The sequence below is a fragment of the Lissotriton helveticus genome, chromosome 4_2 (assembly GCF_964261635.1).
Source record: "Lissotriton helveticus chromosome 4_2, aLisHel1.1, whole genome shotgun sequence".
In the NCBI taxonomy this organism is placed as follows: domain Eukaryota; kingdom Metazoa; phylum Chordata; class Amphibia; order Caudata; family Salamandridae; genus Lissotriton; species Lissotriton helveticus.
This window is the reverse complement of record NC_136064.1, coordinates 142,980,837-143,004,016: the sequence shown is the minus strand read 5'-3', so window position 1 is coordinate 143,004,016 and position 23,180 is coordinate 142,980,837. Positions and strand designations below refer to the sequence as shown.

Genomic DNA, 23,180 nt, shown 5'->3' with positions numbered 1-23,180 from the left:
TGGCTGTAATGAATGGACACATGATGGTCTGTATGATTTGATTATGAAAGAGCACATTTTGAGTAACTTTACCACAGAGTAATTGAAAGAGCTTCCGCTAGATTCTGGTTTAACTTCTCCTACTGAGTTTGGGAAGAGATCAGATACTTGGGTATGATCTAGAGCACACAAGGAGCTACAGAGGGGTAACTCCAAACAGGGGGTATTGGCCCACAAATATCAATGAAGGGAGGTAGTAAGCCCACCAGAGAAACTCTTTTCTGTACACCAGAACCCTAAACAACAAGCAGAGGCAGAGAGCCCCAGGTCATAAAAGGTTTCTTGTTAACAGGTTGTATTTTTACTACAGAGGTGACCCAGCCTGTTCCAAGAAGAAGGTGTAGCCATAGAGGAGGACTCCTCAGAAGAGGAGGGCCTCTTAGATTTAAGCTGGGAAACAGGACTAGATGGTAAGCTAGTGATACCTGAGGGTGGGAGTAGGTACTTTCACCCCACTTGGGTGACAGACACATATGCCAGTCATACCATAGTGGTGGACTTGTTGGTGACCCCAGATCAGTATGTGAAGGGAGAAAACAAGAAGTTATGGGAAGCCTCTAGGAAGGTATAAGGCCTGTATCCAAAGTGTCCCTGGAGTGGGAAGGTACCCCTTGTTGGCACACAATGATGTTTAGTTCTGACCTTCCCTTGTATTATCTCCTGTGCAATGACGAATCAGAGATTGGTCAGAACCCAAGTGGTGTGTTTGCCCAGACCATCCCCCAACACAAGGTTCCTGGTACCTGCAGTTGATAGACAGATGTCCCCAAAGAAAGGAAAGAAACGAAAGAAGAGGAGAAAAAGGAAGCCACTTGTAAGGCACTGGTTAGGCTCTCCCTATTGCCCACTTTTATTTGCATCCTCCCAGAGGAAGTGACCTATGCAAAAGGATGTATGGCAGAGTAGGGCCTGCAATTGTACATCCAGATTGTTTGCACTTTATTTACTGCCTGACAGACCAGGGAAACATTCCCAGGGTTAGGCTGAGTCTCCTGAGCTTTTGACTTGGGGGTTTGTGAGGGTGGTAAATCAGGACCTATCCTGATAGAGACCCCTGCGCCCACATTTTGGACCAATTTTGACCACTAGGTGCTGCTTTTTTTACTCCGATTAGGCTCTGGGATCTGCCAACTAGACCCAGGGCCTGTGCTCTGTTTACAAGTAAACTGTACCTGGTAATTTGGTATAATTATAAAGGGCAATGCCTGACCCCTGTAAGTCCCTAGTATATAATAAGGCAAGGGGGATTCAAATTACGTATGTGTCCCTAGTATATAATAGAGCAATCAATCAATTAATTTGTAAAACGCACTACTTACCCGTGAGTGTCTCATAGCGCTGGGGGGTGTGGTGGGCTTGCTACTGCTGGAACAGCTAGGCCTTGAGGAGTCTTCTGAAGGTCAATAGGTCCTGGGTCTGTCGTAGGCAGCTGGGGAGGGTGTTTCAGGTTTTAGCGGCGAGGTGGGAGAATGATCTGCCACCGGCCGTTGCTCGGCGGATGCGGGGGACGGTGGCGAGGTCAGCAGAGCAAAACGGGTGGTTTGGGGTGTAGAAGGTGAGTCGTTCATTGAGGTACGCTGGTCCGGCGTTGTGGAGGGCTTTGTGAGTGTGGGTGAGGAGCAGGGAGGTTTACAGGCCCAGAAGATTTCCTGCAGTAGAGTGTGTATTGCTGTGCTGCCTGCTTCAAAGGACTCAAACTGCCTTACTGTTACATATAAGTCACCACTAAAGATGCCACTATGTGCCCTCAGTGATAGGGTACCTTGGAACTATTACTGGGTATTATAACATATGTTTTATAGCCCTGGTAAACGAAAACAGTCAATTATGTTTTTTTCCATAGTATCGAATGGCTTTATAGGCTAACATTAAGATATTTTATTTAACCATTATATTGTCAGGAGCCCCCTTAAAATATTCTTCCAGGTATCTAATTAATAGATAAGATAAATCCAACAATTTGACACTGTTAGATTTATAATAAATATTACAGAAAATAAGTTAAGAAACTTTATTTTCTATGAACTTACCAGCTGCCCTCTCCTGATTGGCCAGTCTTTCCATGGTTGAACCAGAGCTGCTTGATGCAGTGTAAAGTGTCCTGTCAGAGTAGACAATGGATTTCTCGTGGGTGGAGAACTTTGGCTGTAGAAGCAAAAAGGTAGGAAGTGGGTGGGGAGCCAAACTGGTCATCAAAGGGATAATGACTGTTTTGGACCAGAACAGGTTTACCCCCATCAGGCACCCCCAGCCACACAGGAACCTCAGTAATTAGATTTGTTCAGGAGTTTGAAGAGGTGCATTAGTGAAACTTAGCCACACCAGTGGGTTGGCATATCCAGCTCTAACCCAGGATGAGAGACTTTTCCATGTTAGATTTTGAGAGAATAGAGAGTTCTGAGAAAAGATGATGCAGCACTTTGGAGGAAGAGGTCATACACCTGGATGGCACCCTGCTTCCCAGTGGTCATTGGTACCCCCTGCTTCACGGCCAGAAACTGTGAATAAATACAGGAGAGATGCATTGATCTTCAGATCTGATGCTGAAACTGTAAGGAGAAGTAGAATTGCCATGCTGGAAACCCAAAAAGTCTGAAGGACTGCAACTACTGCACATTCTAGGACTACAGCTCTAATGCTTTGCTTCAAGAAGGATTAAGGATTGAATGCCCTGCATACTACTGGTTAACAGAGCTCACCTACATCATCTATGCCAAGAAGTCCCCATCTTGGAGTGCATCCAGTGGGCTTTTAAGGAGTTGGCCAGTTACATTGTGGTAGTTATATCCCCATAGCCAAAGGAACATCCCAGAGATTCTTGACCCCTAGATTGGTGTTGTGAACACTCTGAACCCTCAAGGAGACCTTCTAGGACAAGTTCTAGAAGTTTGGACCACCTTTTGTGAAAAGCTTCATAAGCTGACCAGGTGCATTGTGGGAGTTGTAGTCAAGACGTAAACTAGAGATTTGGAAACCTCAGCTGGCACTGCGGACCACTTTCCTGCATCAAGAAACACTTCTGAAAGTCCTCTTGACTTTGTGCACATCCAGCATGACCTTTTTTAACCCCTTGACCTCTATTTGCTTCTAAGTGCTAATTTTGCATTTACTCTTTAAAAATTCATATCTCTGGTTCCCTGTATTGGATTTTTTTCCTTTTGGTGTCTATTTGTTCATAAGCATATATTTGTGTGTTTATAAATTGGAGTTGGATTTTTATTTTCTGTTGTGTCTTACTTATTTAATGTTTTGATTTTTTTAAATTTTTTACGCACCTGTCTCTTAAATTAAGCCTGCCTGCTCGCTGCCAGCTATCGAGGGTTGAACAAGGGAATCATTTATTGAGACCTTGACTGAAACTATTATTGTGTTTCTGGACTTTTTACTAGTGGTAAGTCCCTACTTATCACTACTAATAAACCACTTGACAACAATGCGGCAACAGTGAATTCCTGCTTTTGATTCCTGTGTGTATGTCCATAGCTGTCTGCTGATACTCAAACTGTTATAAAGGAACTGAAAGTCTTTATTGGGATATACACAGTAAGCACATTACATTCTGACGAGGGTCCGGCGTTTAGCTCTAGGGTTTACAGGGAGCCAATATGAAGTTTGGGTGTTACTCTGTGTTTCTCTTCCCCCTACTAACCTGAGGAAAATGATGTAGTGGAGAGGGAAAAAAGTGACTTATTGCTGGCTTTAACAGCTGAGGTACAAGGCTCAGGTCACAATTGGTTCCAACACGAATATGGGGTCCAGAGGGCACTCAATAACCAACCTAGACAATCTCTGGGTAGTTGAACTCCTTATAAAATCCTGTTTGGGTAAGGGTACGGGTCCCAGACATTTGACACTCACAGCACAGTGTCGGCAGCAACACCATTTGATCTCAATGAATGTCTGGCTGCTTTACAGGAAATGTACAGCTTCCAGGTTGAACAAAGCAACGTCCACATCAAATACACCTCCACTAAGGAAGCAAAGGAAGTACCAGCAAGACCTGATTAGGTCCCAAAAGATGGGCATCTGATCAGGCAGAAAATTCTGGACAAGAACAAATATGGGCCATCTTACAGAGAGCTTTTGTCTGTTCTGGCTATTGAAGGTAGCAGAGCTGTGCTTCTTCCTTCCTGTGCCGGCCACAAAGACAAAAGATTTGTCTTCATTGATCTGGTGAAACCACTTTATGTGGCTGATTTTCAACAGTAAGCTACAAGGGCGGTCCCTACAAACTCTTGCTATCATACAGGAAGTTCAGATAGAAGTTTAAATAACTAATGAAGTATCCTCTCTCCAACAAAAGATAACAATAAACAACAGCGGAGTATGTTTTCTTCTTGTTGCTACAACTATTACAATTGTACAGTCAACTAGTGCAGAAACACAGGTTTCAATTTGGAATTCTCACAAGAATACTGTCTATGTTAACATACCAGATATCGAGTCATCTTCCAGTTATATTAAACCTGATGAGCGGCCAAAAATAAATCGCAGTGCCATCAACTTTCATGATTTCTCTTCAGATTCATCTGAACCACCACGAACTCTGCTGTGGTTTTCAACACCTAGGACTTATTGACGTTGATATGAAGGCAGTTGGGGGTTATCTACTCCGCGACTGCTGCGAGGCCACTCCAAAATTTGGAGCGTAGGGTCATCAGAGAGGGACACCACCAACTGCGTATCATCAGCATACAAAACAACGGTAAGACCATTGTCCCTGGCCACCGCGGCTAGGGGTTGGACTTACAGATGAAAAAGGCCAGGGCTCCGTGCCGAGCCCTGAGGAACACCCTGCCCGATGGACTGGGCGCGAGAGAGGAAGGGAGGGTCAAATACTTGGAATGTTCTGTCTGACAGGAAGGATCTAAACCATTTCAAGGCTAGGCATAGGACACCAGCCTTCTCCAGATGATGTAAAAGGATTCGGTGGGAGACCGTGTCAAACTGTGCACTCAGATCAAGCAGTATCAGTGCCACAGAATGCCCCTCATCCAGAATGGTCCGTAGGTGTTCGATCACATCTAGGAGAGATGTCTCCGTGCTGTGACCAGGGCAGAAGACATTCCGGGATATATCCAAGAAGCCAATGTGATTCAGAAAGCACATGAGGATGTTATTTGTATGTACTTTGGCAATTTTAGCTACCCATGGCAATAACGATATAGGGTAGAAATGTTCAAATTTTGCCGGATCCAGTGAGGGGTTTTTAAGTAGAGGGACTACCCTTGTCTGCTTCCACAGCCTATCGACAACTGCTGTTGTAAGCAAGATGTTGATTACCTGACACAATGGTGCAAGAAGCACAAATAGGGAATCCCAATACTGGGCTGGCTTCAAGGGATCAGTTGGAGAGCCAGATTTAAATTTCTTGCTTAACAGGAGAAACTCATCCTGTGAGATGGGTGGGATGGCTGCCAAAGTATGAGTGGGAGGGGGACCATGTGAAACAGCAGGACCAGTGATGTCAACAGAAAAAGACTTATATATGGCTTCCACCTTCTTAACAAAAATGGTAGCGAGGTCCTCACACTGCTGCCCCGACGTAATCACATAAGTAGATGAGTCTCTCCTATTTTTAAGATCATTAAGTATTTTGAAAATACACTTGGCTGGGTTCTTACTAGACTTAATTTCATTGGCTAAGTAGGTCGCCCGTGCGGAGTGTATGGCCCTGTGATAGGTCTTAATCGCAACTTGGTAGCATTTCTTAGCCACAGGGCCATAATCCCTTCTCCAAACCTGTTCCACTTTTTTACAGGATTTGTGCATGGTGGCCAGAGAATCATTGAACCATGGATTAGAACTCGAGCAGCGGGCCTTGGACCATTTAGCTGGAATGAGGGAGTCTAAGGCATGTAAAATCCAGTCACAGAGTGATTTATACGCCAAATTAGGGTCACTAGCTAGAACAGGGGGACTGAGTGACATGATGGCATGTAACTCCTCCGGATTCAATCTATGCCAACGTCGTCTAAAAGAAGCCATTGGATCAGCTCTGTACACAGGCTCATATAGAGGAAGAGACATGGAGACCAACAAATGTTTGGACCACCACACCGGACTAGGTGACTTGACAGTAAGAGAGGGGATGTTGGAGAAAACGGGGTCCAGCAGGTGACCAGCAACATGAGTAGGGCCCACCACAAACTGATTAAATTGGCAAGCAGTAAAATCTGCAAGTAAGCTGCTGATTTCAGGATCAGCAGAGCAGTCAAAATGCAGGTTTAGATCACATACAATACTGAAGTTAGCAGCTGTCAATGCCAGGGAGCCAACGGGCTCAATAAGAGCAGATTTAAACTCAGTGGCTGGCCCCCGGGTGCTATAAACTAACAGTCCTGTCATGGTAAAGTGAGCGCTAAAGGAAATTCCGAAGTGAGCGCATTCGCAGCCAACCACATCCTGCTTAACAAATGAACAGTGGTAGAAAGATTTAAAGATGACAGCTATGACACTGCCTCTGGATTCCCTATTTAAAGTCAAAATACCAAACCCCTGAGGGAGCACTAAACCAGGTTCAGCCACTATAGCATCGGACAGCCAGGTTTCAGTTTAAAAGAAAACATCAGGCAATTCATCATGTATTAGGTCATAGATCCCCATGTAGTGTTTAGCCAGAGAGTGGACGTTAAGATACAACATTTTCATAGAGGGCCTCGGCGGGGACAAGGGACGATAAGAGATGATGTGAATCAGAGCCAGAGCTATAACAGCAAAAAGGTCCTTATTGAGGAGTCCCTGGGGTGGCACAACCAGTGCTGCAGCCTCAGAGGACCCTTTTTAGTACACATGCTCTAGGTACAAGGGATACCATTCGCTAGGGATTTATAGTGGTAACTGAAGTTGTGCCAATCCTGGTACAGTTTTAGGAAAGTGATCTGAGGCTGGGAACATGGTTAGCAAATCACATGAGCACCATGTCCAAAGTGGAGGCTTACCTTGCAAAATTAGGAACTTTCCTAAGGTCCCATCACTTGTATTGCATGCTGTGTTGTAAGTTTGTGTCATGTGCTTTCAACGGCTTCAGTGTTGCACACCTCGTACACAGGATATAAGAATGGTGCAAATTAAATGAGTGGCCATATAATGAAATAATGTATACATTTTTGTCATTGGCAGGCATTACCAGGTGCAACTAGTCTTTCAAACTTAGAAAGACAGCATGTTTGATACTTACTCCCACAAACCAACCAAACTGTTAGGTTTATGACTGTATTAATCAAATAAACAATAAGGTTTACCCTTTGCCCTGACAAAAAAAAGTTGGAACATTAGTTGCCTTAAATAAGAGCTGAAACTAATATGGGGATGAATGGATAATTGTACAGAAAGTCATCCACGTCTAATTAATTTATTAATCAGACATGGAACACAAAAAATAAATTAAAATGTGGTTGTCTTTATTCAAAATGCTCCCTCAACCAAGGTTGTGCTCATCCTGGCACATATGACCAGAATGAAAACCAATGATGAAGTGTGGCACTCATAGAGTTGGTGAGGTTCTCTCCAACACCCCATTGTGTTTTTTATGCTCACGAATACCCACTTACGTACTCGTGAACCCACTCAGATTCTCACACACCCACAACCATACAAATTCAATAAAAAAACAAAGGGTACAGGGATGTTATAGTTAAGAAAGACAATTAAAACACCTTAGAAATCCACTGAAAAAAACAAAAGATAGAGGGATGTTTTAATTAGGTTCACGTTTCACTTGTACAAAACCAGTGAAATTCAGCAGTTATAATGACCTAAGCTAACTATTACTCGCGCCCGCAATGCACTGCTTATGACCTCACAGATTACATCACTCATAACATGGTCAGTGACATCACTGATAACATCACTCAAAATGGTGAGTATGTTTCATAAAAGTTTCAGAGACTTAAATACATACTAAGCAATTGAGCTCCTCACAGATATGTATCAACTTGATATCGCCATTGCGGTGGCAAAGTTTATCCAGGCTGTTAAAAAGTTGTTCATGGAATAGGAAATAGAGGATCAGATCGAGTAACGAGGAATAGAGAATTACGTTTTAATCTTTTAATATTTTAAAACAGGTTTTAGTGAAATCGATCTACCCGTAGGGGTAAACATCACTTACAACGAAACTTTTACAACGCACTACCATTACAACGCGGTCATTACAACGCAAACTATTACAACGCATTGCGCTGGGGGGCGCTCTAGGGTAGGGAATAGGTTAATTTACTATCCAATAACCTTCCCTAGTGTCCACGGGGACTGGAGTTGGAATAGTAAATTAAACTATTCACTATCCAACACCCAAAAGCGCTATGCGCTGTAATGGTATACGATGTAAAAATCGTGTTGTAAAGGCAGGTGTTGTAATAGCCTGCATTGTAATGTCATACATCCACCTGTAGGATGTTTGAATGTGTTTTATTTGTTGTATGAAATTGTTTTTAATATAACTATGATGGAGGATACGGAACCTCATAGTACTTATGGAAACGATATGCGGTTTTAGTCATTATTTTAAGAATTTTAAAATAAATGTGTATTCTTGGTGGTTTAAAGATCAATGATATAAATAAACTTAAATTTTGACTTGACTTGACTTAAAATAATTACTAAGATGCTGCATAAGGTAAATACTATTCTTTTTGTACTACTAATAAGTGATACCATTTGTAACAAACCTGATTTTTTGGGGGGATTTTTTTTATTGAGAATTTATTGGAACAAAACAGATACAACATAGAATTTTTTTTTTACAACAAAAATCCTAGCAGAAATACATTATCTGATAATATACTTCGATAAGCAGAGAAGCTACATAGATAAAATCCATACATTAAATATACATATAAATAGGTGTTTGCACATACATATAAATATATCTAAAAGGGGCTCCAACCCCAGTTAATTATAACTACCCCTCCCTCCAATTGTTTAGGGGGGCCCATATCTTATTACCAAAATCACGCTTTTTATTACCCTTGTGGAGATATAGAGTGGATTCGATATTATGAATACCAAGAAGCCTGGTCAGCCACATTTGTAAGGTTGGAGCATTTGGATCCTTCCAAGCGGCTGAAAGTAAAATACGTAATACGGCGACGTCCAGAAAAATAAAGGCCTCTGTTTCTTTATTCATAAGAGCCGTTTTATTTTCGCTCCCAAGGATCATCACCGTCGGGGATAGGCTGATCTTTAAGCCTAGCAGCCCCTCCAAAAATTTCTTGATCTCAGTTTTTATCAGGCTAAGCTTCTCGCAATAAAAAAACATATGTAAAAGATCTCCAGGGCCTTTCTGGCACCTGGGGCAGTTACTATCGATCCTCATACCCCAATCGTGTAACTTGGATGGTGTGTAGTACAAATTAAAGAGTGTTTTGAAATGCTGAACCTTCAGGTTTGAGAACCGTAGTACCTGCTTATCCAAACCCAAAGCTTTATCAAGATCGGTATCCGGATCTTGAAGTCTGACTGCCCAGGCAACCTCGTGCTTCTCAAGATCGTCGGGCGATCTTTCTATCAGAACTTGATATATACTACTAATCCTATCGCCTCCTCTTAACAAATATCCCAGCACAGGGCAATAAGGACCGGGGACGATATCCGAGATAACAATTTTGAGTGTTTGTGAAACCTGGTGATACTTAAAGATTTGGCCGCTGGACAGTCCATACTTCTCCTGTAGCCAGTTAAAACTCATAATGCTACCATTCAGCATCACGTCACCCACCGTCCGGATGCCCAGCTGCTCCCAGCCTTTCCAGGCCTCATCCATACTCAAGTTTGGTTCCACAGCGGGGTATGCATATTGATCTTCGGGATATGAAGCAATTTCTGCAGATTTTTCCACAGATCCCAGGCGCTAAGCGCCTCCTTATACCGGGATTTTTAAAACAATCTATGGCTAGTTTTTCTCAGCAGTGCCCCCACGGCCTCCTTTCCCATCAATAGTTCGTGCATTGAGGGTGGAACATATAGATCAGAGATTCATCAGTGATATCATTTGAGATGTTATATGTGGGGTACTAAGCAGTCCATTGCAGGGGTGTACTTTATAGTTAGCTCAGGTAACAATAACTGCTGAATTTCAATGGTTTTGTATGATAACTATAATGTCCCTCTAACCTTTGTTTCATCAGTGAAAATATATATATATATATATATATATATATATATATATATATATATTTATATATATATGACATTAAGGAAGAGTGCACAGCAGGTAAGAGCAGCAGGCAGTCCTCTGAGAGTTGTTCCTTTGGTCAAGTACTGATCTAAAGAGTGGGTCTGAAGGTACTATTTGTATACTCTGGTGTCCTTCTTCTGGAAGGTGAGAAAGCTTCTGGAAAGGTTCTCTTAAGTGCATAAAATCTCCTGATTCCCCTGCCCCGGCTTCAACCTGGCTGCAGTAACAACAAAGGGTAGCTTGCCCCTTTGTGTAGTGTCAGAGCACGGGCTATTCAAGTGTAAGTCAGACTATGCATTGCTCACCTCTCCCCCCCAATCCTGCTAGCAGATGGCCCACTCAGGCATACCTAATCCCTCTATGTTTTAACTGCCTGGGAGGAATTCACAAAGTTTAATGGTCAGGTACACCCAGTCATGTAACCCTGGCCAGAATACAGGTACAAAAGGGCTAAGGGCAGGAAAATGGCAACTTTCTAAAAGTGGCATTTTGAAAAATGGTAATGAAAACTCTACATTACCATTAAAGAAAGTTTATCATACCAAGTTCATAGGTATGAAACATGACATATATACTTTGTCCCAGTTAGGAAATGCAACTTATTGGTGTAATAAGGAATCTTCAATTTAATTTTATGTGAGGGGTAGACCTCACAGTAGTGAAAATTAATTAAGGAGTTTCCATTACCAGGACATTAAAAGTACATGCCTCTTCTTTTAATTACACAGAACCCTGCCCTACGGGCTACATAGTACCTACCTTAGGTGTGAGATACAAGCAATAAAAATCAGAGTTTATTGCTTAGAAAGGGGGTTTAATTGTCAAGTTGACATGGCAGTATAATACTGAATTCAGGCCGCAATGGCAGGCCTGTGGATATGTGGAGAAGTGTGGCTCAGGGGTTAGAGGCAGCAGACCCGGAATCTGAGATCCGTCCTGGACCAGGGTTCAATTCCCCGCCCCGGCGGGTCTTGGGCTAAAATATTCCACGGACTCGATAATTCTCACCCCGGTGCCTCCTTGACTCACGGGTTCACACTCTGCGACTCTGGGCAACAGCTTGCTTAATCTCCACAACGGCCCCTCGCGGCGGGATGCCTGACTTTCACCTTGTGGATACCCTGCTATCTCACAGGGGAATATCAGGAAGGGTTCCCTAAGCAAGCGCCGGGACACCTGCTTTGCGGGTAGCTGTGCGCTATATAAGCTCAACTACATTTACATTTACATGTTTTAATGTGCTACGTAAGTGGGTGGTACAATAAGTGTGGCAAGCCCCCTGGTAACATTTAATTTACAGGCCCTGGATGTATAGCATATGTTGCACCTGTCAGCCTTAGAGTACCCAAACTATTTGCCTGCTTACCTTCTCTATTATCTGACTCATTTGTTGGTCTTAGGTTTCTGAGCACTTTGCCACTGATAACCAGTGCTAAAATCCTTGTGTTTTGCCCTTACAAAAACATGGTAACATTGGTGGATACCCAATTGGCATATTCACTTTACTTAGAAAGTGGTAGACAATATACCTAGGGCCTGTAAATTAAATGTTAAAAGTGGGACTACAGCACTGGTGTGCCTTCCACCTTGTGTTCAAGATTGATGCAACACTAGTCTGCATCCCACACCTTGCTGTTGCAACCAATATCAAGGCACTCTCTTCACTGGGCCTGCATGGCTCATGTCCCCGGCCTGTGCTCCATCATGGTTGGCCTGAACTGTTGAATTTGCCATGGTCCAATGTGACCAGATTGCCCCCATTGACGCTTAAGGCTTCTAAGCAATAGAACTCCTTTTATTATTTAAATATTAATAACATTGACTTTTAATTATTGGATTTCTGACCTTTTGATGTTGATTTATTTATTAAAATATTCTCTATTGCTTTTAACGTGTTTCGAGTTTTTTCATAGTGTCAGTGTTTGCGTGTGTGTTAAATAAATACTTCACACATTGCCTCTCTAGATAAGCCTGCCTACTTCATGCCAAGCGATCAGAGGGTGAACACAGGTTTTCCGTTAGTGTGTATCAAGCTTACCCTGAATAGAGAGGTGCTCCTTGCTTGCCAACTAGAGACCCCATTTCCAAAATTGGTGATCAGTTCTGAGGATAGGACTTGTGTTTTGTGCAATAGCATATGGTAAACATTGTTTAATAAAACTCTATACTAAGACCAATTCATACCCTTTCTAACTCTCCCAAATTACCTTTTTGATTTTTGAGCTTAACCATGTCTCTCTCTGGAGAAGCAGCACCTGCACCTGCAGTAATTGATTTTGAGCCGGCCAAGTCAGAATCCTAAACTGTGGTCCAGCTTTAGGAGTTTTACAAGTAATTTCAAGTATGTACACGGAAAGTGGAACTGGAGAAAACTGTGAGATCCTGGGCAGAGGTGCATAATACAGGGGCTAATGTTGCAGATAAGGAACAAGAGATTGAGGAGGAAATAGGACTTCCTGTGGAGAAGGCCAATTAGTTGCCATAAGCTGTGGTTATTTCACTCAGGGTCTGATCAAAGAACCTGACCCCAGAGAAGCTAGAGGACAGGCGAAAGGAGAGAATACTCAAACTAAAGCTTGTCAAGTTTGAGCAGTAACAAAAGCTTACCAAACTAATATTGGAGAATGGACAAGTGCTAGAAGAAAGGTGGATGGCTCTTGAGGAGAAGAAGAAATCCCATGAACTGAGCCTTGGAGAGCTGGACAGCAGAGCACTTCAGTTGGAGTCCAGCAGTAATGGCAGCAGCATATTTACAGTACCTGCTACCCAAAGACCTTGTGCCCAGCTATATGGATAAGTGTTTGCAGCTTCTGAAGTGGTTCTAAGAGTCCACCAGGTCCCAGAGGAGTGTTGAGGTGGTGGTCTATGGAGGTTCATGCCTGCAATGGGGAGGGACACACTCTTTATACTAGGGGTGAGGGGCCTCACATGCTACACTGCAAAGAAGGCTATCTTCGTCAGTAAGATTGGACTGCCCCTGAGAAGTATAGCCAACACTTCAGGGGCAGCCTCAAATTCTCATCACTGACTTGAGTGAATGTCTTGAATAATGCTAACAAGGCACTTTCCCAATGTGTTATCCCTCTGCACACATGTTGTTATGAATATACATGCATCGTGTCATACGATCAACTATACATTCATATGTGATGTTGCTATTCTTGTGCAAAGAGGTCTGACACCCTTAGGCCTGATACACTCCTTATAAAAGTGCTAAATAAATACACACATAAAAATATAAGTAAATAAATAAATATGAACTTCAACTCTGTGTCAAAGCTCTGAGGTCTGTTCATGCACAGCATGTGTTCCATATGATCCATCAATGCCAAGTGCCAAGTCAGGGACATCTTTAGTATTTTGGGGGCCCGGGTCCGAGCTTATTTTGAGAGCTTCTGTTCGGGAACGGCTTTGAATTTATGTTCCAATTTCTGCTCTTTGATGCCCTCTTTGGCCAGGTCACTGCCGGTGCACAGGTGCACTCCTCCATTCCAAATGTGTTTATATCTAATATTTGGGGATAGTGACAGTAGTTTTAAATATTGCAACACAGCAGCAGCTCACTAACAGTACTATAAATAATCTCCGAGACACCCTCTAATTTCTTATATGAGAGGTCCTGTTTTAATCCAGATGTTGCATGAAACATAAACACAACTGTTCTCTCCAAAATGCTTGTAATAAAAACTCACACATCACCCCCATTGAAAATAAGTTGAAGGAAAACAGTATTCAAAACAATATGTTTACAAATTATTCAAGGTCACTGGGGCAAAACTCTGTAGAATATAGCTGGCTCTCTCAGGGGCCCCTTGAAAGGCTGGGATGCTGGCCAAGAGGCCACTTTGCTCATGCCTTAAAACGTCTCTGTGCCAAGCTAAGCTTTCCTATTAGTTCTTTGGTACCTTGTCCAGAATACATGACATTCATGGTACTCCTTGTACTGTATGAGTGATGGCAGAACAAACAGGGTGCTGTTCCATGATTAGATAATCATTTATTCCACTGACTCCAAAGTGGCTAAAGTGGTCCGTGAACTCCCCGGGGTGAGGGGGAAGAGCTCTAGGACATGAGGGCATTTTAAAAATGTTTCACAAGGTAAATCATTCCATAGATATGATATTCTGACAAAGAGTAACATTACCAATGTGGGCCTGCTTGAGTCACTGAAATGCAGTCCTTGGTCTTGTGCTTTTCCAAACATGACCACGTCCCACTTCTAGTAGCACAAGTGATGTATCCCCATCAGAGTCACAGGATACTCACCTGTCTCATTTGAAATCTCACCAGCAGAGCAGGGAACACAGTCAAAGCAGCAGACAGGCCATCCTTTCCTCACAGACTGTCTAAACCCAGGGAGGCAGCTCTCACTGCAGAAGGAACTGGGAGCCTGTGGAAAAGAACAGATACAGAGTGAGAAATGGAAACCATAACTTTTGAGATAAAAAATAAATCACAGAGAGGGACTTATGGCTTGGTGGTAAATAAGGATACCATAGGGTACTGAACCATGCCATACCAAAGCATATCATACTATTCCATACCACACCACAGCTATCAAAACCATCCTGAAGCCCACTGTCTACACATATTACCCTGGGTTGAAGGGGCTTACACTCAGAGTCAACTTGAGTCAATGGATGGGAACACCCTGGAATATGACACTTTAGAAAGCTTGAGAATGCAAAGTTGGGTGTTGAAAACATAAGACCTAAGGCCAATATAAACCTCTATAACAAGCATGGACTGAAGAAGGGAAATACACAGGCAATATCAGTGTCACTGTGGGAGTTGCTGTCATCTTTAGAACAACCTGTGTCAGGGCTTAATTTGAACCGATTGATGCTGGTGCACCTCCCGGCACCAGCCTGTGTTATTCTTCACCATATTTTGACCCAGAAAAGCAGAGAGAAAAACACAAAAGAGGGAATGAAGGAAGAAGAGAAATACAGTAAAAGAATGACAAAGGGAGAAATCAGGGGTGCAGAGGAACACACAGGAGGGACATTCAGGGGTGAGGAGTGTCTGGTCATGGATGAAAGATATATGACTGGGAATGAAGACTATGCAGCCTTGGTATTTAGCCCCAGCTGAGCAAACGTTTAGGCCTGGCACTTATTATTTTACAAATTAAGCACTGGTGTATGCCATCATCACATCCTAATATATGAGAAATTCATGCAATTCAGTAAAATTACATTTTATGACTTCAAATCTCTTAGGGTTGCTGGTAAATGGTATATTTGCATCTATTCTGATCCTCATGGCACACATTACACATCTGGATACCCTTGAAAGACCACCCTTGATGTGTGCTCCACAGGAGTCCCTTGATAACTCCCTGCTGCTGTAGGATACAGGCAGCATTAAGCCTGGACCTACCCAGGGGTGGCCTGGCTGCTTTTACGCTGTGTGGACAGCATTGGCTGCAAATAATCAATGAAGTAAATTTGAACGGTCTTGTCCAGCTGTGCCTGGCCTACATCCCTACTCTATCTGGAGTCTGGATTAGTAGAGGGACTAATCCCTCTGGATGTTACTCATGTATTTCAGGCATTATTTCATACCTTGCACCTGGTTACCTGGTTTCACCTCTCCCTACTTTAACCCCATCTATGCTTATGACGAGCCCAGCTCATCATGAGGCACAGTGGAGCTGTGCTCATGACGAGCTGGGCTCGTCATAACGGCTGCAGCACTCCCCCGCTCGGTAAATTCCACACCTGTGCGGGTGTTTTATTGGAGTGAGCGGAGTCATGATGGGCAGCATGACGAGCTGGACTCGTCAATAGCACCACCGCACCACGAGCGGCTCCTCCGCCCTGCACCACGGGGAAATTACCCCCACTGGGAATGGGTTAAACATAATCACTGATTCCTCTCAGACACTCGATGGGGTACTCTTTATTTATGATACTACTGGATCAGACAAAATCACATTAGAACAAATTATTATATATTTGGCAAGAATACATTGTGAGAAAGTGCCATCTTTCTTGCATGGTATGCCACCACTTTTTGCTGAATTGCTGATGTACTTTGACTGAGTGTGCCCTGGGCTCCTGCCAATCAGGTGCCCAGGGCCTATGTTCCTTCCCTAGAACTGTGTTGAAACTAAAACCCTGAGTAAGAAAAAGTAATCATAAGACTACTTACCTGCTAAGTGAATTTCCACCCATATGATAACATTGGTAAAAGTTTCTAAGTTTCAACTTTTAACCCCTTTGCTGCGGGGCGTTTTCACCAGCTGTGTGGGGGGTGGCCGCGCACGGTGCCACCATGCTTGTGATGAGCTCAGCTCGTCATGACGCACAGTGGAGCTGCACTCATGACGAGCTGAGCTTGTCACGACCACACCCGTTTTGGAACGTTCAGCACAGCGGGGAAATTATCCCCGCGTGCTAACGTTCCAACGGTCATGACGAGCTCAGCTCGTCATGAATGCAGCTCAACCATGCCTCATGACGAGCTGAGCTCGTCATGAGCATGCAACGGGTTAAAAAACAATAATCTGGCACATGCATCAGCTTAGGCTTTTGCGATTCCTTGATTGCGATTTTTAAGGAATCGCAATTAAGGAATTGCAAAAGCCAATGCATGTAGGAATCGCTATAAAAATAGCTATTACTACACCTTTCTTAATTGCGACTTGCAAATTGCTAGTCGCAATTAAGGAATGCTGTCCAATTCATTCCCATGGGTCTCCAGACACATAGGAATGAATTTGAGATTTGGATTGGATGATGCATCCCAAATGCAAAAATACCCATTGCAAAGGGACAGACTGTGAGAATCTGCCCATTTACGACCGGTTTTTCCTTTGCTGCCTGTGCCTGAATATTCCTTAAAAATTACTACTGTAACCAATACGCTTTTACATAATTGTTTACAGGAAATGTCCCAGGACTAAATCTAGGACCCAGTCCTGTGGTTAGAAAAGTAATCTACAAAGTAATTAATTGCATTTAACTAGAAATTCACATTGAGCTCAATGTTGCATTGTGTTTGAATTTGTGTTGCCCATTGCAACCACTGTAACTATTGTAAACAAAAAGTCTATTTGAAAAGTGTTTAACTAAAGTAACTCATTCTGAGAAAGTATATTTTGATACCTTGTTGTTTCTAAAATAAAACAACTATATCTTTTGATACAAAACAATTGGCCTTGAGTTCAGTGTTCTTGAGTGTGTGAGACCATTTACTGACTGAGTGTGTACAACAAATGATTTGCACTGTCCCCTGATACTGCCTTACTGCTCGACCAAGCTACCACTTTATAGAGTAAGGTTATATCTAACTTTAGCCTCTGACAGACTTCTGGGGACTGTGGACTCTGTGCACACTGTACCTTACTTTGGTCCAGTCTATACAGAGCCACTTTCTTACATTGGATCAGCGGTGGGATACAAACTTGCATTTGTTGCTCTAGTTGGTTACCATTTGATCACACAACAACAGAACTCAGAAATTATCTTTAGAATTCTGAAATTGGTTTTTCCAAAATACTAAAAGTCTTGCCAGGGCCTTGCTAAAGTTCCATTAGAATTTTAGAAAAATATAAAATTCCCTATAGTCAAGGGTAGAGGGTTAGAACTGTCACTTTAGAATATCTCAACAGAACCGAGCTCTTAGTGAAGATAACACCATGGACCTGGTTGAGGAGCTCAACCTCACACCTTACTTACATTTGTATTTCAAGGAATTGAGGTCCTTCTGCAAAATTAAAAATATAAAAATGAGCCTGCATCCAAACAAACAAGGGCTCCAGGAGCTCCCGTCTGAGTATGCTAAAGGCCACCCCTCTGAACATGGTGATGACCAGTCAGAAGGGGAAGCGGTAATAGAGGAGGAGGATAATTCCCCCCCTCCAATCATCTCTAGGGCGCAGAGGGCCTTCGAAACCTCTGGGGACTGTGGACTCTGTGCACACTGTACCTTACTTTTGGCCAGTATATACAGAGCCACTTTCTTACACACATGGCTTGGGGCCAGTGAAAGAGTCAGATGTTTGAAAAACTGTTTCCCACCTTACATGTTATGGATAAGAGAATGCGCTTGAATGCTCTGTTGGCCCATTTCAGCTCCTTATTTATTTATTTTATTTAGGTGCTTGTATAGCGCAGGACTCGACCCCCGTAGGGGTATCTCTGCGCATGGTTCACCTAATGTGCATCAAAACAGAGCTTTAGGAAGGCATATAGGACAGCTGTTAGGAACAGATGTGTTTTAAGTGTTCTCCTTCATACTCATGATAAACCTATTTACCGTGAATAACAGATCAAAACATAAAGCCCCGTTCAGGTACTCCTGAAATTCTGGATATACCATTAAAATTTACTGCATGACAATTAAGCAACATTCTAGGATTCCTCATCAACCCTTCAGTGTTGAAGCTGGACACCAAGATGATGCAACCACTGGCGTTTTGGCCTGACCATCGCTGCCATCATGTTCACACATCCATGGCAGGCAGTGGTCCACTTGAATAAGAAGGCAGACTTGTATATGGTATTTCAGTTCCTATACTATATGACCCTCTGAACCAGACCAGACATTCTAATAAAACACAGTGTCCTCTTACGCAGGACACATACTACAGATGAGACATAAAAAAACTATCTGACATGTTTGTTGACCATCTGCGTTAAGGAACTGCCACACATAATATGAAGATGCCGCTCACGTTTGTGCCAATCACATTCTTTCCCTGGGCCTTGTGTTAAGAATTATTCCCAAATGTAAGTCTTGTTATGCAATGTGGCCTAATGGTATAATCTTTGTAAAATATAATAACAGAAGTTATCAACGTTATGCATATGGCACTTGTATACTTAATATTTCAAATGGAACAGATGCCATCTGCAAAGATGAAAGGCACCTCGCATGATAAGGAGCAGCTGATAATTAATGTCACATGTGAAGAAGAGATGCATCGGCTCAGATTTACAAAGGGTTTGGTTTGCGCTTGCATCTCATTTCTAAACCACCCTCTTCTCTTCCACTATGACAGCTGTGTTTGTCTTTTTTTTAGTAATGAGTATTTTTTTGGGTGATCAGCTGAACAAGAAGAAGCACAGTGCAGGAGTCTGCTTTAGACAACAAGGATGTTTCCTCTCTGCATCTGCAACAATTAAGGCTTAGGCCCACCTTTAGTTTTGCCCCATTAGGGACCCATTTTGTTCACCTTTCAGCCGAGTAGGAGCTGAACTTAGTTCGGGGCTTAGAGGGGCGACTACTTTGGTGGCCATCTTGGGTGGAGCAGGTTGCTGCTCTAGTGGTTGGCAAGAGGCGCCTGATACGATGCGCTCAAGCACTCAAAATCAGACGGTCCCTCTACGCGCAGTGTACACAGTAGCGGGCGCGCCTTCCCGTGCCAAAGGAGTGCCTAAGGAAAGCCCGTCTGTGCCCGTCCGTGCCAGGCCGGGCCAGGACGTGGCCAGGGGCACTGATTTTGAGACCCCCTTTGCCACAATTACTATGTTATAGCGGGGAACAGTTGCGGGCACTGCGATGTAGCGCGACCGTCTGCTGTCTCGGCTGGGATCCTTTAGAGGAGGTAAGGGCACCATGTCCACTGTGTAATCATATAGGGCCAGCGACCTGCAAAATATAATCATACTCTTTCGCCCTACTAAATTGCCGGTCCCTCCCGAGGCACTTGGTGGAAATTCGCCTGCTTTTGGAGGGCCCAAACCTAGATGCCCTTTTTTTGACAGAGACGTGGCTAACCGAGGCATCAGACCCAGACATAGTCCGGGCTCTACCTCCTAGGCATTCAATCTGTAGGTATGACCGTCAAACCGGACGTGGAGGAAGAGTGGCCATTATCTTTAAGAACTCTTTTGTCTGTAGAACCTCGGAGGGCCCTCTCCTGGACTGTGAGAATTTAGGCTTCTCCATCGCCTACTCTCCTACCTGTACTTTCTCAGGTATTCTTTTTTATAGGCCACCTGGAGACCATCATGTCATGGTTTCTGCAATAACCTCCTGCATAAGATCACTCTCTCTATCAGCAATACTTCTAATTTTTCCATCCTGGGTGAACTCAATATACAACTCGATGAGGTAGAAGCCTCTTCATTGCAGTGTTTGCTGGACACCTTGGGGGTTGTACAACTAGAACAAATCGTGTCAGGCTCTACGCATGCAGCAGGACACTTATTAGATCAGCTCTTCACAAATCTTAGTAATATTATAAGTGACCAGCCCAGCTTCGTTCCTTGGTCTGACCACGCCCTGCTCTTCTTCATTTGGTCTCCATCGGACCAAAACCACATAGTCACCTTGTCCAAGAAGCTGAGCCGGACCTGGTTGAGATTATCGGTGGAGTACTGGGAGACTGCCCTGAAGAAGTCCCTGCCGGTTCCTCATGATAATCCCGTCATTGCTAATAAGGCCTTCAATAAGTGGTTACACTCCACATTAGACTCCATCCTTCCCAAAAAAGTGGTCCGCCACCGGGAGGGCCCAAACAAAAAACCATGGTATTCCGGGGATCTTAAGCAGCTCAAACAACGCTGTAAAAAGGCGGAAAGGAAATGGAGGAAAGATTACGCAATCGACGCAAAAAATGAATACAGATTAACGGTCAGATTATATAAAAAACAATTACAATCTGCACAATCGATCTACTTCCAAGAAAAAATCTCGGAAGCTTCCAACAGGCCCAGAGAAATCTTTAAAATATTTCAATCTCTGGTCACCCAACCCGTGGCCACCAGAGCCTTACCTCATCCACAGAAACGCTGTGATGATCTGGCCGCTTTCTTCGCTGCCAAGTTGACCAACATTTACTCTGGCTTTGCGCCAATCACTCTGGTATCTGGCATTACTGAGAGCGCGGTCTGGAATCACGAGAAGGTTGGACCAGACTCCGCTGGATGCCTCGAAGCCTTCCCGTTGCTTGACTTGCCCACTACGGAAAGGCTACTTGGTAATCTTAAATTGGGCTCCCCTTTGGATGCGGCGCCCCCGGCTGCTCTTAAACAGGTGTCGGAGACGGTGTGTCCTATTATAATGCATGTCATCAATTTGTCATTGAAGTCGGGAGTGGTGCCCCCGTTTTGGAAGTTGGCGAAAGTCATGGCCCTTTTAAAAAAAAAAACAATTTGGATCCCGAAGACTTAGCCAATTACAGGCCCATCTCGTTGCAACCTGGGCTCAGTAAAATAGCAGAAAAATATGTCAATCAGGTACTGTGATTATTTGTGGAGACCACAGGAGCCCTTCACTGCTCCCAGACAGGATTCAGAGCCAAGCAGGGGACAGAGACCACGTTGGTGGTGGTGGTGGAGGCAACAAGGAGTATTGTGGATGCCGGAGGCTGCGCTGCGGTGGTCCGGTTGGACCTCAGCGCAGCCTTCGACACGGTTAACCATGCCCTCCTGCTCCACCGTATCCGCCTTGCAGGGGTCGCTGGAATGGCTCTCAAATGGCTCCAGTCCTTTCTGGCAGAGAGATCTTTCTCAGTTTTTGAGGAGGAGACGTTATCCGACCAACTTCAACTGGATCACAGCGTTCCCCAGGGATCCTCACTTAGCCCCACCATGTTTAACATCTACATGAGACCACTGGCTGAGGTGGTGCTTCCCTGGGGAATTCAGCTCATCACCTACGCTGATGATACTCAGTTGGTCGTCTCCTTAGCAAGGAATGACGCTATAGACCAGGGGATTACCAACCTGACCTCATGTCTTACCAAGGTTCTGGATTGGATGACCTCCTCATTTCTAAAACTAATTGGGGCCAAAACTGACATCAAGCTCCTGGGTTACAAAGCCCCCATCAACCTCGACACATGGTGGCCTAACTGCCTGGGCCCTCCCCTCACTCCAAAGAACCAGATAGAGAGCCTGGGGGTGTGGATTGTTTCCTCTCTGGGATTTCAAGTCCAGGCTAAGAAGGTTGCGGCGACCTGCTATGGACTACTGAAGGTACTTAGGAAGGTCTTGAGTCTTCTTCCCCTTGAGGCCAGACGCTTGCTGGTCCAGTCGTTGATTCTTTCGTGGCTGGATTATGCAAATGCTGTCTACCTCGGGGCTCCAGCAGGGTCCATTCACATACTGCAAACCGTGCAGAACTGCGCAGCCCGGCTGCTCCTGAAGGTACCCAGACACAGTTTGGCGAAGGCCTCACTTCGGTTCCTCCACTGGCTGCCGATACACAAAAGAATTTTGTTCAAATCTTTGTGCATGGCACATAAATCAATCTTCAACACCGGCCCTATCATTCTTCAGCCCTTGTTCCGTTGACACCAGTCCCTTAGATCATTAAGATCTAATCAGCGTAATCTGTTGGTAGTACCAAGGGTGAAGCGAGCCCGCATGGGCATCCGCCAGTTCTCCTTCCAAGCAGCCAAGTGGTGGAACAAACTCCCAGATAACATCAAGCTTGAAATTAATCATCTGGCCTTCAGTAAGCGATTAAAGACACATCTGTTCCACTGACTGTCTCCACCCTGTCTTTTGGTCTAACAGTGCTGGGATGCCTCAGGGTAGCCATGCGCTATAAAAGAGCGTATTCATTCATTCATTCACTTCTGAAAAGGAGGCAAACACACACACCCCCTTAAGGGATATTCACAAGCAGGATACAGAGCAAAGTCCAGTCCTTTTCCTTTCCAAAGCAGAAGCAGTAACAGTAGGCCAACTCAGCAAAGCAACACACGTCAAAGGGGCAGTACTCCTCCTCCCAATTCTCAAGCTCTTCTCATTGGCTCGGGTTCCTCTCGATCCAGAAGTGTTTTAAGAGTCTTGGGTTTTAGGTCCAATATCCCTTTTGCCTTAGAAGTAGGTATACTTTGAAACACAAGTCATTGTAGTTTAGAAGTGAGTGCCTTCCCTAGCTTGGGCTTGGCTCCATACACACTCCGGGGTGGTGGAGACAGCATTGTGAGGGTCACAGCCCTATTCAGATGTCAGTGACGACTCATCCCACCACTCTAGCTCAGGAAGACCCATCA

At 44.0% G+C, this 23,180-nt stretch overlaps 1 protein-coding gene across 1 annotated transcript in view; it reads right to left on the bottom strand.

The window, feature by feature from the left end:
- LOC144751987 (vomeronasal type-2 receptor 116-like) overlaps window positions 1-23,180 on the bottom strand; it is a 91,577-nt gene that overhangs the window by 49,798 nt on the left and 18,599 nt on the right. Inside the window, exon 3 of the mRNA XM_078639945.1 lies at window positions 14,486-14,609. Coding sequence (XP_078496071.1) covers window positions 14,486-14,609 — 124 coding nt within the window. The remainder of the gene's footprint in view (window positions 1-14,485; window positions 14,610-23,180) is intronic.